Source organism: Morone saxatilis, unplaced genomic scaffold (assembly GCF_004916995.1).
Source record: "Morone saxatilis isolate NCDOM2014 unplaced genomic scaffold, NCSU_SB_2.0 Contig17, whole genome shotgun sequence".
Classification (NCBI taxonomy): domain Eukaryota; kingdom Metazoa; phylum Chordata; class Actinopteri; family Moronidae; genus Morone; species Morone saxatilis.
This window is the reverse complement of record NW_023339729.1, coordinates 10,092,927-10,111,148: the sequence shown is the minus strand read 5'-3', so window position 1 is coordinate 10,111,148 and position 18,222 is coordinate 10,092,927. Positions and strand designations below refer to the sequence as shown.

At 38.8% G+C, this 18,222-nt stretch overlaps 1 protein-coding gene across 4 annotated transcripts; it reads left to right on the top strand.

Moving 5' to 3' along the window:
• The first annotated feature begins 1,155 nt into the window (after positions 1-1,155).
• slc24a2 (solute carrier family 24 member 2) lies at positions 1,156-13,826 on the top strand. Of its 4 annotated transcripts, none has more exons than XM_035660469.1 (11): positions 1,156-1,286; positions 2,368-3,482; positions 9,969-10,004; positions 10,166-10,277; positions 10,761-10,859; positions 11,409-11,444; positions 11,564-11,643; positions 11,831-11,968; positions 12,214-12,303; positions 13,079-13,245; positions 13,350-13,826. In XM_035660469.1, the coding sequence occupies exons 2-11, from the start codon at positions 2,580-2,582 to the stop codon at positions 13,597-13,599; spliced, it is 1,911 nt and encodes a 636-aa protein (XP_035516362.1). In that variant the 5' UTR covers positions 1,156-1,286; positions 2,368-2,579; the 3' UTR covers positions 13,600-13,826. The 4 variants fall into 4 exon arrangements, with proteins under 4 accessions (XP_035516362.1, XP_035516361.1, XP_035516365.1 ...); XM_035660468.1 differs by having other exon boundaries at positions 10,166-10,283; XM_035660472.1 differs by lacking the exon at positions 11,409-11,444.
• Positions 13,827-18,222: the final 4,396 nt, after the last annotated feature.

Below are 18,222 nucleotides of genomic sequence, written 5' to 3'. Positions count from 1 at the left end.
CACACACACACACACACTAGAATTCAGGTATTACAGAATTATTAGTGCATGTGGAGAAAAGGCAGGAGGGACTTATTTGCGAATTGATAAGTGCTTCTACTTCTGTCATTTGTCCTTACAATTAGGTAAAGTCTTCACAGAGTCAGCATGTATTCTACTGAAGTGTCCTCATAGTCAGGAGAAACACACTCACACCCACACACACATTGCTCAATCCCAATTTCCACTTTAAGAAATACATTTTTAAATATTTGTAAATAATTTGATTCCTTTGGTAAAATAATGATTTTATCTCCCATAACTCTGTAATTCTAAGTCTCGTGTTCTGGGACCTGTATAATGGAGCCACATCCAGTATGTGGGTCCACATCAGCATGTGTCAGTAGGCATTATTATTGTGCTCATAAGGGATGCAGGATTGTCTCTTAGGAGCAAGTGTGCACCCAAAGCCAATTACAGACATGCTGGAAATGAAAGACAGATGCTATGGTGACTTTACTTCCAACAACTGGCTGTTTATGACTGAAACATGTTGTGCAAACCCTCTCTTTTTTTAAAGAAAGCTGCACAATGATGTCAAGAATGATGAATTGGAAAGAAGTGACTTTTTATACTAAAAACTTTTCTAGCTAAAAGTACACATTCGTGTGCAAAAATAATCAATAAATGTATTGTATGTGCAAGACTAAAGTTTGAAAAAAAGGCTTTTAGGAGTTAAACATCTTAATTTAAGAGTTATAAGGCTGCTGCAATGTGTTGTAATTGGGATGGTTTTCAAAGTCTTTGAGAACAGCACTATGATCTGATGGCACGAAAGGCTTCAGTCCCATCAAGCTGTAAGCTCCTTGTGTAAGACCCATTTCCTTGGGCGTGGGGATGGGAAGAAATGATACATGACACTGGGGGAGGTGGGAACAGGTTGGTGGGGGGTGGAGAGAGGAAGGAAGGAAGACGGACAGTGATGGACAGCACTGATCCTCATTCTTGGACCTGGAGAGCAAGAAGACAAGGAGAGGAAGATATACTGAAGCAGGGAAGGAGGGAGGCAACGTCAAAGGGGGAAGGATCACTGAGAGGGAGGGAGGAGCCGTTGGTTCTGGCTCCTGACCTGGTGTCTTGGAGCTCCACTGAGGCTGAGGGAGAAAAAATCTCACTGAGGATTTACTGTTCGGACCTTCAGCCCTCGGGACCTTTCTCCTTTGGGATTCAATTTAGTGGAATATCCACTCAGAGCACCTGACTACCTGCTGGAGTTCTTCCTGCTGAACGGGAGATTTCCAAATGTGGTATGAGAAAAAATATATTTTTGTGCTTTTTCTGTGTAGCTGTAGTCTTTCTTTGCTGTAAGTGTCCAATGAGAGTCCTGCTTGATTCTTAAATGCTACATTAACATTCCATTGGTTTTAAAATGGTTAAATACATTTTTCACACATACATAATAATATTGTTTCTCATAGTGGACTGCAGAAGACTGGGCATTGTGTGGGACTTGTGAGAAGTTTCAACATTGCAGTGTGTAGCTGTTTCAATGCTGAATAAGTCCAATGTTCACCAGCTCTTATTTGTCCCTCAAATTTACTGATCATTTTGTTGGTGTCTACTTTTTGACTTTGTGCAGTGGCTTCAGTGTGCAGGGCATGAGGATTCTAAGTATATCTTCTCAGGGATTAAATAGCTTCCTAATGAGCTTTCACTAATGTGCAAGCTTCACTTAAAGGAGAGATCTGACTGCAGGTTCTCAACACATGTCAAGAAGGCCACAGCACTTTAACAGAATTGCTGCTATTAATACTGCTACTCAACTGTTATTAGCAATTCAGTACATACTGTCACTCCAGATACAAGAAAATTAGAGGATTTCAGAATTCAGACTTTCATAATTTTTTTTGTGATAAATTACTGTACGTTTACATAAACATATGAGTAAATGTGCTGATTCACATAAACCGACTTCATCTGCATATCAGGCTTTCATTAAACATACATTTAAAGACAATCCAGAGAGATTAACCTGACCAGCAATTATTATTCATCTGAGCCTCATGAACTTGAAGTCACGTTTATGAATCTGTCAGGAGCAGAGCCAAATATGGACCTCACAGTTCACACAATTTCAGTAGAAAAACCTTTATCTGCAAAGAAACTATAGTTGTTAGATAAATCTTGTGGTGTAAAAAGTACAATATTTCTCTCTGCAAAGTGACTGAAATTTCTACCTTGCTACAGTACTTGAGTAAATGTTCTCAGTTACTTTTTTACCACTGCTAAAAAGGCCTGTAGATGGATATCATAAGTGGAAAAGCTTAAGAAGAAGAGGGTAATATATATGCTCCCTTGCATTAAAACTATCAATTTTTTGTCTTGCAGTGAGTAATATGAGGAAGCCTTTGAATGGGCTGGATCCTGGGATCAGACAGCAGGGCTTCCATTGTGTTTAGACTGGGGAGCAGCATGCAAACAAATCGATAAACCGTTGCGGCCTGTCAAACCCCTGCCCTTGTAGCCACCAGCACCACCAACCCAGCTTTGGGGGGGATTCCAGATACTTCCACTCTGCCTGACAACCTGCGCCAAACACCATGGATTTCATGCAACCCATAAGGAGTCATGGCATGATGGCTTCCTCCAGCTCTGCACCTCTTCTGGGACCTCACAGCAGCTCCACCAGGCACCACTACCAGAGTGTCAGAAGAAAGCTGCGACCTGGACGGATTCTGGGCTTCATCATCAGCCTGGCAGTGGCCTGCACAGTCTGCTCATGGAGTGCCTTGTCGCTGGTCACAACAGTGGATGGCGAGGGTTCAGCCGAGGCAGCAGTGCCCCAAAGAACTCTTCTGCAGCACCACAACCTAACAGCAGCGCCAGAGGACATACCGGTAGCCATGAAATCATCCGAAATAGAGATGAATCACGGAGACTACCCAACGGACTACTTCAGTGTGGAGGAGAGACGCCAGGGCTATGTGGTTTTTCATATGTTTGGCATGTTGTACATGTTTATATCCTTAGCCATCGTCTGTGATGAGTTCTTTGTTCCTGCGCTCACTGTCATCACAGAGAGGCTGGAGATCTCTGATGATGTAGCAGGAGCCACCTTCATGGCGGCAGGTGGCTCAGCCCCGGAGCTCTTCACTTCTGTCATAGGAGTCTTTGTCTCCCATAGTAACGTGGGTATTGGCACCATTGTGGGCTCCGCCGTCTTCAACATCCTGTTTGTGATCGGGATGTGCGCCCTGTTCTCCAAAGAGGTGCTGAACCTCACCTGGTGGCCTCTGTTCAGAGACGTCTCATTCTATATCATTGGCTTGCTCATGCTCATCTATTTCTTTCTGGATAATGAAATCACATTGGGGGAAAGTATCAGCCTGCTATGCTGCTACACCTGCTATGTGACATTCATGAAGTTCAATGCCAAAGTAGAACTTGTCATCAAGAACTTCCTGGGCAGCAACCAGGTGAACGAGCTGGAGACTGCACCAAAGGTGAGCCTGACTCTGTCCTCTATCCATCCCTCCTCTCATTGGCCCATCCATCCATTCACCCCTCCATCCATCCATTTGTACATCCATTGATTGATGTACTTATTTCTAATACCCACCCTACTCTTGCCACTGTTTTGCTTAACAGCAGCCATCCTTTGGGGTGCCAACAGCTGACCCTTACATTCATCCAACCACCCATACATTTACCCCAATGTTCTCATTCAGTGATTTACCCCTCCATCCACAGAAGGAGATTCTCCAACAGAAACAACCATCAAGAAGTTTCTAATTCTTTACGTGACTTCTTTGGTTTCCAGAAAACATGGGAAGGGAAATTTGTGATTCTTAACATGAGTTTCTGAAGTGGATGGGGACATTTCTCAGAGTCCCTTAGCTGAAATCTGAGCATTTGTTCATGACTATTCTGAGAAAAGTGATTGTATTTCATAATGATGATCACAGAGTGAACCTGTCAGGGCTACCGACCCCGAGAACAATAGTACTCCTGTTCTGAGAATATGAGAGGGTGATATACAGGAAGCAGAGAGGGTGTTAAAGACAGCAGTCTGTCAGGCAGCCCAACCCTTCTGAATTCCCCTCTGGAAGGATATAAAGATTTGTCTTAACCTTCCATCTGTGTAGCTCCGACAGTGCCAGACACAGAGCCAGATCACAGCATCTTGGTGCTGACTAAGTTTAGGAACTGGCCTTGTCTTCAGTCACTACTTTTAGTAACCAACTTCAGTAACCAGCAAGACTCTCAGAATAGGACTGATGTAACCAAAACTGGTAGTTAAATGTCCCTGTTCAACTGGACAATACAAAGACATTTTATGTTAGAATAGAAAGATTAATTGCAGCAGATTTATTTTACAATTTCTGTATTTTCTAATGGGGTATTGATCATGTTCCCATCTATCATTCATGTCAAACCACCTCTGAGAGGCTGTATCTACATACTGTCACAGTCTTTGCCAAAGAGTCATATAACCTCTATGACTGGAATTACACAAGCCCTGAAATCAGTTCGACAAAAAAGTCAAAATGCTATTAACCTTTTATTTATCCAGTTTAGAATTTACTTCCTTCTAGTTACAAGGGAAGCACGCTATGATTTTCACACATGGAAACTGCTCCCTAGCCAGTCGGAACATCAGAAATAACAATGCAAAATTGCAGTGCATAGTTCTATTTAAAAACTGTAGGTGTAAGTAATTCCTTTGTAAGTAAGTCACTTGTGGGTCGTTTCAGAATAAGTCCCAGTTTCAATCACAATGGTTATACTGAGATATTTGTTCATTATATTAGACATTTTGATGGTTTTCTCTCTAATATTTTAAATATACCCTGACAGTTACGAAATTTGAGATTCTGGGAGTGTCCTATATGATAGAATTAGTCAAAATCTGAAAGCAGATGATGTAGCATCTCTTCAACCTCATCAGCACAATCCCTCCTTTAGCTCCCCTCCTCTTTGTTCTGACATTTGGAAAGGGGTCTCTTGACTTTTGAGGAAGGCTGTAGTGTTTGTCCTCTATTTCAACTCATAATTTCAGAGCAACTGCAGTTCTTCTCCTTACATCGATTACATACAGATCCCATAAGCCCCTATACATCTGGTCACAATCTTAGGAACATATAAGACAATAGAAGGTATTTTAAGAATTAAAACACACTTAATTTAACATGTTAGAAGTGAGTGGGTTTTTTTTCTAAAAGGCTCTTGAATACATACTCACAGGATGTTGACCTATTCACATTGCACTCACCATACCAATCACTTCACGAACACTAAACTATCCACTTCATGCCAAGATGATGGGAGAGTTTAATCTTGGGACTGGCTTGGAGTACTCATTGTGCTGCTTACTGCTGTGTTTTATAAAAACACATAGACAATGATGCTGCATGGGGTGCAAAAGGTTCAACACATTTACACACAAAGAAGCTATTTTGTTTTTTCACGTTTGTCTCTCCGTCTTTTGTTCTGTCTGTGTGTGCAGTTGGAGTCAGATCTGTTGCTCTCTGATGTTGTAATCTCATACGGCGCTCAGGTGACAAATACTAAAACTACTGTAGGCTGATCTTAGAGCAGCTTGCCCGTAGCCTAGACCGACATCACCCATCACCAGTTCTTCAGGGGCGTATACAGTGCACTGCTGCACGTGATCTGGCTTTTGTCTTTCTGGAAACATTAATGACATATTATATACATTTTCTTGTCATTGTAGGAACATACATACATATATATACATATATAAATTATATGTATACAGAACAAACTGTTAAGATACAATAGTAGTTGAAAACACTTAGACTGAGGGAACTATTTTTATGCTAGTGATTCAGGCCAGTAGAAGTTTGTTTTAGGCAACAGATGAGCTCATGGCCGTATATCTACTTTAAAGCTCTTCCCTTTAAATGCTAATTGTAAACAACTTCCCAAGAAGCTTGGCTTCCTTTTATTTAGGGTTTTCTTATAGAGTTATGAGTTATTTTCTTCTTCTGCATAGCAATCTCTCTCTCTCTTTATATATATGTATATATATATACATATATACATATATATAGCTAATAGCTGACTTAGTACTTTCTTTTATTATATTCAGGCAGATCCAAACATTTTTTCTTTCGTTGTAATCCATTCAAGAATCAGTTAGTGACTATAACAATATGATTTTACTCCCCTGGCCCCAAGTGCATTAACTGAACTTTGTAGTAGTATATTCTGTATTTTTCTTTTCTATACATGTGAGCATATACAGTATATTTGGGCACTCATTAACCTCTGTTTTTATCAGTGTTGTTGCAGAAGCTCTGTTTGACATTTGTGCCCTTCTGGGAATCAGCTGTTCTTCAGACTGTCTCACCTCAACCCAAGAACAGCTTTTCTCTTTCTGTCTGTCCGGCACTTCATGTCCAGCTGCCTTGCCCTCATGTGTCGCTAGCTGCTAAATAATCCTCCAGGTTAATGCTCTCCAATCCTATAAGAGCCTCTAATAATAGTCAGATGCTCCCTTGGGGAGCAGGAATCAGCAGATCACTGAGAGTAAAGACTGAATGCTCCTTCCTCGACCTGCAGTCATGCTCACAACATTTTTTTTGTGTGTAATTTATTGCATGTTTCAAGTGTTTTTGCACGGTACATACAGTGCCTATAGTGTCTATGTAGAGAGGTATCGGGAGAAGATGCTGGTTTGCTTGATGATGGCACTAAAGACGACAATCCCTTCTTATCCCCTTATCTCAACTGCTTACCTGTGGTGACGACAGCAAACATACAGCCCAACACACTGTCTCTGCAGAGCTCTAATTTAATGTTAAAATTCTCCTTGCAGTCATCAATATCAGACAAGGCTCACATCTGCATTGTCCTAAACTACTAAACTGAAGATCTCTTGGGATATGTATCTGTATACAGAAAGAAGATTTATCCGTCAGCAGTTATTAGTACAGATACACATTGCACGTTTACTTCGATTCCAAAGCACGTCTGATTTTGTAGTTTCACATTATGGATCATGATCAAAATTAAACAGTTGTTCAGTGTAAGTAAATGTATCTATAACTGTTGAGCAAGGTGCTTATCACTTACCGTCATAAGTGGAATTTAAATGAGCAGTTGTCTGTAAATAATAAAAAAGGTAGTTGGTGTTTGCTGACAGATGAGAATGACAGAGAAATGTTTGACAGCATGATGACCTGTGAAGGTTGCTGCTGGACTTCACACGCAGGCTTGAAAATCACCAGTCTAAAAGTGGTGATCTCTGCCGATTAATCCTGGCTAAGTCCCACAGCTCGGACAGTCAGATGGACACTGGAGCGAAATGTGATCTTGTATCTAACACAGTAGAAATTGTTGTAAATTACATAACATTTTAACAAGGTATAAAATAATGTCACTCTTGATTATCTTAGTCTCATCTTTAAGTCTGGCTAATGTATCAGTTACAGGTTAGTTATACTGTATGTATACCATATTAGTGTTGCCTTTACCATATGTTTTTTTTTATTTGTGGTGATTAGTCATTGGTGGTTTATTTATATATCGAGAGGACAACTGAGAGAAATAAGGACAAAGGTGACAAAGATTAGCAGCATTTGGAAATAAGTTACAAAAAGGCTTTTAACTATAGTACAGTTACAGACAGCCACCTTTTTAAAAGCTGAACTTAATGAAAATGAGTTGTTGAGTTTTTATAAACAAGTTTTAAAATGTTACATAGATCCAAGAGGTTAAAGGTGTTTGTCAGACTGAGGATTATGTTACTTTAAATATAAATAAACTGGCTTTTCACATGAAGGACAATCATTAAAATCCACTGTTAGTCTCAGCAGATTCTACAGAGGGTTATAAGTGTCTTTTGTCACCAAGCTGCTCTCAGGAGCCATGTGAGCACTAACCAACATGACCTAATGCCAAGCTGGCCTCTGCTATTAGAGCAGAGAGCACGCTGCTCAGCAATCACATGGATAATAAAGACATGTGTCCATTGCTGCTCTTTTTATGTATCTTTATAAATTGTTATATAAAAAAACAGCAACGTGATATGAATACCTGAAGTGAAAAGAAATCAACTTAAGTTTCAGACACATTTTCTGAAATTATGTGTTTTAGCTCATTTCAGTGAGTCTAAGTAGGTGAATCTTACAGTATGTAACATCGCCTAAACTGCAGCCAGCGGGTCTTTATGCATTACCGACTCAATCAATCTGGATCGGACAAACATGTGACAAGCTTATATGAGCAATAGACCTTTAAAAAGAAGAAAGATTCAGCCTTTCTGTAGCTGCCATAACAGCAGCAGGTGTCTTGTCAGATGCAAGCTAAAAGGATTATCTGCTCAAACTCTGGGGCCTCCATCATGAAAACGTGTCAACAACAAAACCTCCACCTCTCTGCCTGGTGTTGGTGATCAACTGATGCTGTCTTTGTAGAACATTTCTACTCTATAATATAACATATGAAGAGAAATTTAATAGTTACCTGAACTGTGTGATGTAATTGTTTGTGTATTAAGTTTATCACTATTTAAGGAAAAAGATGAGGTACACAAGGAGAACTTACCTTAGATAAAATAGTACCATTGCAGCGCCTTACTAAGGTTTAAAAAATTTGATTATTGAGTATATACAAAGCATACTGTGCACAGGACAATAGCTGTGTGCTTTGACTGATTAATTTATCCCTGGAGTACATTAATAAGACACAACTTTCCTGCCTGTTTGCTGTTTTGCCTTAGAGAATTTCTTTATTACAAAAATGTAAAAGCATCTTCCTGAACCCTTAAATATATATCAAATTTAACTAGTTAAATCAAAAGTGACAGATATTTCATTGTATTCTATCCTAACTCATATGATTGCTCAACTGACCTAACCATTATTTTTGCTTAATTTTCTAAACAAATCAGAAAGCTTAAATAACTTTATTCTCATGAAGTTCTCATATTAAGTCATACTGGGATTTAATCCACCTCTACTGCAAAACTACAGAGACCAGTTACTAGTTAATATAGTACAGTATAGTAATACATTTGACAATCTACCCACAACAGTTTATGTTCCCATCTGTCTCCACATCCGACCCCCCACTGCTGACATTATCCACCTCTGTACTTTCACAAACCACCACGACATTCTCTATCTTTCCTCGCCTATGGACTATATCTGTGTGTGTGTGTGTGTGTGGTGTAAATAAAAACACAAGTAGGTTGTGTGTGTGTGCATGCATGCGTGTGTGTGGTTCTCTACAGTATGTGGCGACACTGTTGTGCTGTATATGTCCTCTGAAGAAATGACTGGAGTTGAGATTAGTCCTCCCCTGTAGTCTTCATGTTGGAACAAGATCCACAACCTCTGGCACTGGTTCACTCCCACTATGAGGAGGAAAGACAGAGGAGACAATGATGTAACACACACTGGCAGAAATTAAGGGACAGTGTGTGTGTTTATATAGTGTGCTTTAGATCAAATAAATTAGCAGTATGGGTTAAACACTGAGGCTGTTCTTCCTCTGAAGAGTTAAATGGGGCCCATACCATCTTTCCTACCTGTCTTTCCCACTCTGAAGTGAAAACATGACAGGATGCTCAAATGTTTGGTTGCAGTTAGTGGAACAGATCAAATAAAATCATTATTGCTGCTTTAGGAGTTCACGTGTGTGTGTTCATTGCTCATCCATTGTTTAATGAAGGTCTGTTGAGTAAACAGGATGTAAGAGGTTGAAGACACTTTTAGTTCGAACATTAGCCTTAACACATCTGGGTTCATTGGTGTGTGTTGAACTGTATTGTAACTGTAATAATTGATTTTTCACTTACCCCCCCCCCCATCCCGCTACTGTAGTAATGCAATCCAATCCACACACCACACAATCTGAACAAATATAGCATAATTTAGCACATGCATTTGTGTTACTGTGTGTATATATAGGAAAACCTATGCTGTATACTATGTTTACTTTCTCTGTGTTTTTCCCTAAAGGCGAATGCACCCAAAGATGATGAGAACAAGCTGACGGTGAGTTTGCTTTTGTAAATCTGTCTGGTACTGGTCATGTTATAGGAAATAATTTCTTAAATTAATAAAAATAATGATGATGAATGATGCCGAATGTGGAATAAGTAAGCACATTTTTATTTTAGCAAAAATTTTTATTTTTGTGTTCGTGTTTTTTAAAGGCCAAACCCAGACTGCAGAGGGAAGGCAGCTGTGCTTCTCTACACAACTCACTGATGAGAAACAGCATCTTCCAGCTCATGATCCATACCCTGGACCCGCTCAGTGACGAAGGTATGGGTAAGCAAAAATAACTAAATTAATAAACACAAAACACACACATGCACATGCACTCAAATGCAACTAGATATAATGTTAAAATCTTGTGAAATAAACACTCACTATGACACACATAGGATGCACTGTGCATGTAGATTATATGAACCTTACATTCCTCCACATATAATTAGACCATGTGTTTCTTAATGGTTAATGTTAAGAAAGTTAAACAGCTTTGGTAAAGATTATGTTTAAGATTGGCTGAGATTTTGGTTTCAGAAAAAAATATTTGTGCACATGAGAGTGTTTGATTAAGGTAAGACTTTGCCCAAGTTGGGTTATTATAGCCAAATGGTGAATTTCCACTTCTTAGTATTTCCTCACCTCATTCCTATATTTGTTCCTCCTGCAAGTAGTCCCAGCACAGAGCATGTATACATAATTAATTACACATTTTTAGGAGAGCATGCTGGACTTATTGGGCTTCCTTTGTTTCAGGACGTTTCAAAGAGAAGGCGTCAATCCTTCACAAAATGGCCAAGCAGAAGTGTAAAGAAGAGGCCGCTGCCGCCGCCGCTGCCAATGCCAATGGTGTAGGTGAGTAACCGCAATGTGTGAAGCTATGGGAGTCCATTTGTGCCACTCAATTATCAATTATCAAATCATTAATCAGTTAAGTTGCTGTTGATAGTAAACAACACATAAAGTAATCAAGAATTTGTTATCAAAAATTAATGAATGAACAGGTAGGTTAGAGAATTAAATATATTAGTATTTTCAATAATGGATAATTGAATTCATTATCAAATAATAACATTAAGAACAAACTGACATTTGTAAAATCTTCTATAAAGTATGACAGTCTGGTAGTTCACAAACTATCAGATAAAGCACCAAATTATATATTTTTGTTATTTATTTACTATATACATTCACTTTAATCAGCAAGTTGTGGATTAATTTATCTATGGTCTAATTTATCTGATTTAAATGTGATTTACCAATTTATTCATGAAATCAAGTAAATCTGTCAATTGATCAATTCATTATGAGGGGGGCACAAAATGTCTTCCATATGATACTCTGTTGTACAGTTGTAAGGATGAGTTCAGAAAATTAACAGGCATATTTTGTTTCCCAACATAGGAGCTCCCTCCCAGACACAACCAAGAAAAGCAAATTGTACTAAGTTTCAGCTCTACTTTTAGTGTCATTACACCACAACTTTTCATGTCAAATGAATTATGTCTTTGTGAACAACTCCATTATCCCTCTCACGCTCCTTTTGTTTTTCCCTCAAGCTGATAAAAACATCCCAAACAGTACAAATGTTGCTGTGGAGGTCACACCACCCATGAACGGTGTTGCAGGAGGAGAAGAGGTATGGTTTTTATCTTTCGGCATTTAGCTCTTTTAAAGCATATGTTTCATTAGAGCCTCAGTAAAGCTGTAAAAATATATACAGCATACACAACACGTGGCTGCATTGTACTATAAAACAATTAGAAGGTTTAACTTAGTGATATATAGTGTTGCCTTTATCATCAGTATTGATAACTCCTTCTTAGGGCCCTGAGGAAGAGGAGGATGAAGACCAGCCTCTGAGCCTTGCCTGGCCCGACACCCTAAGGAAGCAGATCACCTACCTCCTCATCCTGCCCATCATCCTTCCTCTGTGGCTCTCACTGCCCGACGTCAGGAGAGAGGTGACAACACACACACACACACACAATCAATGAAAAACATTACAAATCCTTGTAATACTTTAAATTTTGTCTCTAGATTAGTTCATTTGTTACATGGCCTGTTCAATAATTACAGTAATAGCAGGTTCCACTCTTGTTTTTTATTTTCTATTTTAAATACTGTATTGTACGCAGTGATGTATATCAGGTTCTTGGTGGAGCCATTGATGAACTGAATTATGTTTTTATTGACATTTTATTCTCAGACCTCAGCAAAGTTCTTCCCCATCACTTTCCTCGGTGCCATTTGTTGGATTGCTTTCTTCTCCTACCTGATGGTGTGGTGGGCTCACCAGGTACTTAACACACACCACACACACACCCAACACAACACACCAACACACACACTCACACACTGACACACACATACTGATTGGTTTTCTCTATTTGTCACATACACCAACTCTGTTGTCTTTTCTATTCTTTTTCTGAGGCAACCCTATGAGAGTGCAGCAGTCAGGGCGTAGAATGTGTGACCAAAGCAGCTAATCCCACCTAATCTGCTTTGATCCACAGCCAGTTCAATCTGTAACGCTCTATTTTAACGGCACACATGCAAAGACAGGCCTGAAGCAAGAGGTCATGTGTGCAAGGTCACTGAGGAGGCGCACAGGTGCTTGTTTTAGCTTTCATAGGTGCAGAGTGCTGTGTGCAAAAGTGTTACGTGAAGTGACTGTGAACTATAAATCAGCTAGAGGTGATGAATCGTTACCATCGTCTTCTCATAAAGGTTCAGCCTAACATTTAGGAGGATCTATTGGCAGAAATGGAATATAATAATATTAATAGTGTAAAGAAATAATGAAACATGAAAGTGACACACAAGTGATTCAAATGTTGCATTTGATTAGATTTGCTTACTTAAAGATGCAACAATAATGTTACTGCCTCCAACATCTTTTTCTGTCTGTCCTGCCATCTCACTGAAACTCTGCATCTGTGACCTCCACCTCTTTGATCCTATTTGCTTTCTGTTTGTATATTTAGTGTACAAAGTGATGCCACAAAAACCTTATTAAGGAAATAAAAACTGTACAGCTGCAACATTAAGCAACAAATCCTTCCTCTCAGGTTGGAGAAACGTTCTGGATCACAGAGGAGATCATGGGTCTGACCATATTAGCAGCTGGCACTTCAATCCCTGACCTGATCACCAGTGTGATCGTGGCACGGAAAGGCCTCGGTGACATGGCTGTGTCCAGCTCTGTGGGCTCCAACATCTTTGATATCACTGTGGGGTGAGTCCAGCACACAAAAACAAAGTGTAATCACCACTTTTAAGTGAGAATTCAAGCTCAGAAATAAAAACTATCATCTTCCCTCTCCCCTCGTCTCCCACCAGTCTGCCATTCCCCTGGCTCATCTACAACATCATCAACGACTTCAAGCCGGTGCAGGTGAGCAGCAACGGCCTGTTCTGCGCCATCGTCCTCCTCTTCCTCATGCTGCTCTTCGTCATCATATCCATCGCGTCTTGCAAGTGGAGAATGAGCAAGTTCCTGGGCCTTCTCATGTTCCTGCTCTACTTTGTCTTCCTTATCGTCAGTGTCATGCTGGAGGACAAATTCATCGTCTGCCCCATCAGCATCTGAGAGAGAGAGTGACTCCTACTGGTTGTCAGAAAGCAGGAAAAGACGTGTAAATGTGCTCACATGTAACATGATTTACTGTAGGAGTGGAAAAACATGCTCGCACAGACACAAACTGTCCCGTATCTGTCTCACATATATACGTAGTAGACCACTACACACGCACACACACACACACACACACACTGCACACGCAGCACTGCACACCGACACAGACACAGACACACAACACACACCACACCACACACACACACACACGGGTTGTGGATGCCAGTTAAATCAGTGCTGCAGAAACCCCGTCCAGTAAGTGGCACATTCTCTTTCTTTGTACCATGTGAATACATTCAGCAGCTGCTACTGGTTGAAACCTGTGGAAACGCCACCCGGGATGGAAATTAAATTTCTATCGAAGCTCACCAGATATTGTTGAGTGTTCAGCTAAAGGACTGTGCGGCAGTATGAGAAGTACCCCTGCTACTCATGCAAGCAGCCAAGTTAAGCGTATAAACTGAATTCGGGGGCTCAAAGAGACTTTGTGTTTTTTGTTTTAAAGGGCAGCCACGCTTTGGAGAGATCATGTATGTCATTGAATAAAAAAGAAAGGACCGGGGCAACACATAAGTGTAGCTGCTTAATATACCTTTATATTGTAACTGTATTCATCCCACCGCCTGGATGGCTTCGTAATGTCACAGACAGGAGAATATCCAGAGTTAATAACCTGATTGTGTTTTCAGAAACAGTACATTGCATTTGAGGACATATATGTCAGAGATTCATACTTTATATCCCATTCATGAATATCTTTAATAGAGTAGATAAAATGCTAAATAGTTACAATAGAGTGTAAGCAGATAGAATGGACAAGGATTAAGTTAATTAATCGTTAATTAATCGTTAATTAAAAGGTGTTGTCATGCTCAATACTTCTGCTTATATCCCAACTATCTTATTTGGGTTTTTCATATAATAAGCTTCTGAGTGTGATGTTTTCTGTTACATCTGCCTTTACTTGCACCACTTTAGAGAGATTACTTCAGTATGCTGACTAAAACTGAACTGCATGGAAATGTAATAAACAGGTCAGTGTGACATTTCCCAGTATATGATGCGATCTGGACAACAAGTGGTGGACTAAAGTTTAGTGTTCTCTCCGTATTTTACTTGTTAAACTGAAAAGTGTCCCCCACCCCCCTCCTGAATTATGTATTTGTAAAAGGAGTGCTCAATATCAACAGGTATCACCTGGTTTCTTCTGTAATGTTTTTCATGTAAAACAACTCATGTACTGTATAACATATATATGTGTATATATGAAAGCAAATTATAGCAATATTTTTGTCATGGACTTTTCTCCTCTTTCTCCTCTGCTGTAGGCCTTTTGTAATATGGGGCCATTGTTGTTATGTTCACATACTGCTTCCCTGTGTTCAGTGTGTGACATAAAGGGTGAAAGCTTAGAGTGAAGCTGTTATCAGAAACATTAAGTAGGCCCTTATTTCTATTATAAAACAAACATGGACTGATGAAGTTTCAGTTTGTGACATTTGCTTATTTCGACAATTTTGTTTTCCTCTAATCCAAAAAAATATGTAATTTCACATCACTAGAGAACTGCTTTAGTAAAAAAATAACCATAATTATATTTCCATTTAAATGTTGTGTGAAAACAAGCATGTGTTTCCATCAACTAATCTAATATGAATATTCTGAAGAGGTTGCAAAAAAGATTAAACAAATAATAACACAATAAAGAAGTCTGTAAATCTAAAAGTCTGTTTCTGTTACCGTTATTGCATTTTCCCTTTTTGATTTAGCAAAATTTATAAGGGGTTTAAGGGTTTTTCTTTTTATGAGCAAAGTCAAACTGCCCTTAAAACACAGAAGAAACATGTTCCTGTGAGGCAGATATAATAGTGAGCCATTTATATGCTGTCAGTGTTGGCCATCTTGTCTGCATCAGCTGAGCCACCTGTTGCATGCTGGACTGCATAACTGCCCTCATGCAAGCTACAACGCACATCTTCATTCATGAATCATTATTTTTACTTGTGTTGGCTGTTTTTTATGTCAGAAATATGAAATAGAGCTAAATGTGGGAGATATGTTATATTTTATTCTCTCAGCAATCACACGCTCCATCAGTGTTGAAGATATGTTCAATAAAGAAAGGTACTGTCTTCTTCTCCTTCTTCTCCTCCTCCTCCTACTTCTTTCTTTTTCTGATAATAATAATTTTAAAAGGCTATGGTGTTACAGTACAACCTCATCACAACACAAAAAAACACATCTGTTTCCCAAGAACACTCAGGTATAAATGTGTATTTGTGTTTCTTTTTTCTTTTCTAATTGAAATAGACATTTTTATTTTTTATTTATTTGGATTTATGGATCTGATTTTCCTGTTAAGATATACATGGAAATATCAGTTCAACTCTCCCAGAGTTAAAAATCATATTGCGTGTCACTATATTAACCTGCCAATTTGTTTTTTTTAATCTTTATCTTTTCATAAATTTTTTCTTTCATTCTTTTTTTTGTCCAAATGAATATGAAAATAATTTCCATAAAATTGGCCCCAACTATTTATTATCTTGCATTGTTAAAAATGTGTTTTATTGTGTGTTTATGTGTATAAAGGATTTATAAACTGTATATTAATACCTCCTCAACAACGTCTATTCTCAGACTCCAGTTGCAGCCTGTCTATGCAGTGTTGATTCTAAATCTTTCTTGCTTTGATGGATCAGGCGAATGTGTGTATGAATGAGAGCATTTAGAAATATCTTTAAGAATCCATCGATGTGAATATCATGACAAATAAAATGTTTTTGTATTTCCCTCGTACGTTATGCAAATATGGAATCATATTCATGTACTACTTGAATTCTGTATTATACTGTAAAAACATATATCATTCAACTCTGTATTAAGTGTTACATGATAAAATAAATTAAAACTCAAATTTTCACTGCTGCTGTTTGTAGTTGATGGTCAAGCGCACCCGACACACTGATCAAACTGTGACACACCTCACATGTATTTGGGAGTGATGACTCGTGTAGTAGCAGTACAGATACTGATCTTAGGCCAGTTTGGCCGTTATTCTAACAATGGTTAAAGGGACACGTTTAGAATTTTATATAATATAAAGTATGTTTTTATTAATCTATAATCACCTGAAAATAATAATCATTGTGTTTTTGTTACTTTGGAATGAGCCTTTTATATCTACAAACACCGCGGGTCGCCTTCCAAGGAGTCCGCCATGTTGAACCGCTATGTTTGTACAGTAGCTCAGAATTAACAAACCAGACACTGACTGTAGAAAGGCGCTGTTCTTGCGTTTTTTGCGTGTTTCGTGGAAGGGGAAGGTAAGCGACAGATTTAGATGCCACTAAATCCTACACACTGGACCTTTATGGCATAGTTTCTAAACGTCCAGGTCAGGACCAATCTAGTGGTTTCTTAGTTAGTTCGATATATTTTTTACTTTTAAAGAATCATTGGAAACATGCCATCCTTTCTCTGTAATCCAATTTAGACCACCATCTTGAAAGTATAATCCTAAATTATTACAATTTCTATAATAACATTATTATTCTGTATTTGCTATTTATAAAACATTTTAAATCTAAAAAACTACAAACTACAAAAGCCGGTTCACTTAACCTCTCAAGCCGCCTCACTGCACCGATCAGATTTGCAGAGTCACCTATCAGGATGTGATCTGCTTTATTTTGACACAAGCCTCTTACATGGCCCTCTGCCATGATCAGCGTGATGCAACAGGGATTCACTAGACACCTGAGGACAACCAATAAAGGACACACTCACCTGTGTGCTACTGTTTACCGACAATTGAGGATATTCACTATACTGTCCCAGTCTGCTGCCAACCAACAAGGAGGCTACACTCCCAGACATAATTATTTATCTATTATATATATTGATGGATCCAGAACATTTTACAGATAGAGAAGATTTACTTGGTGCTCAGATACTGGACTAACTCAGACTGCTCAAGCCACTGAAACCATTATATTAACCCCTGCTTCACTCTAGAAAGCTTTATTATTATTATTATTATTATTATTATTATTATTATTATAAATTATGTCAAAAAAAGAAATGCTATGGATTTTGTCCCTATCACTTACACTTTCTGTAAGAAGGCCTCTGTTTGAGGCTGGTGTGGACGGGGGTGTAACTGGTACAGCAACCAAAACCTATTTCAGTGCACATATGTGCGTATGAAAGTTGTTTGAAGATCATTTCAAGGAGCCATTTATCTTTTAGTGAATGATAAATATCATCACGAAAGCCAACAAATAAAAAATTATCTAAAGATGGAATTAAAGATTAAAGCACTAATGCAGCACCTGGATTGAGTCTCTGGTCTTTCACATGCCGAAGCAGGAGGTGGCGGTAATGCGATTTAAACTTTTAAATGAAGAAGAAGAAGAAGAAGAAGAAGAAGAAGACGGAGAAAGAAAAGAAAGAAGTGTCAAAAGCACAGTCAAATAAGTCCAGTAGTGCTCCCACAGACAAATCCAACAACTCTAAAACACCCTCATCTTCCAAGAAAGGCAAGAAAATCAACAAGCTTCAAGAATCAAGAAAAAT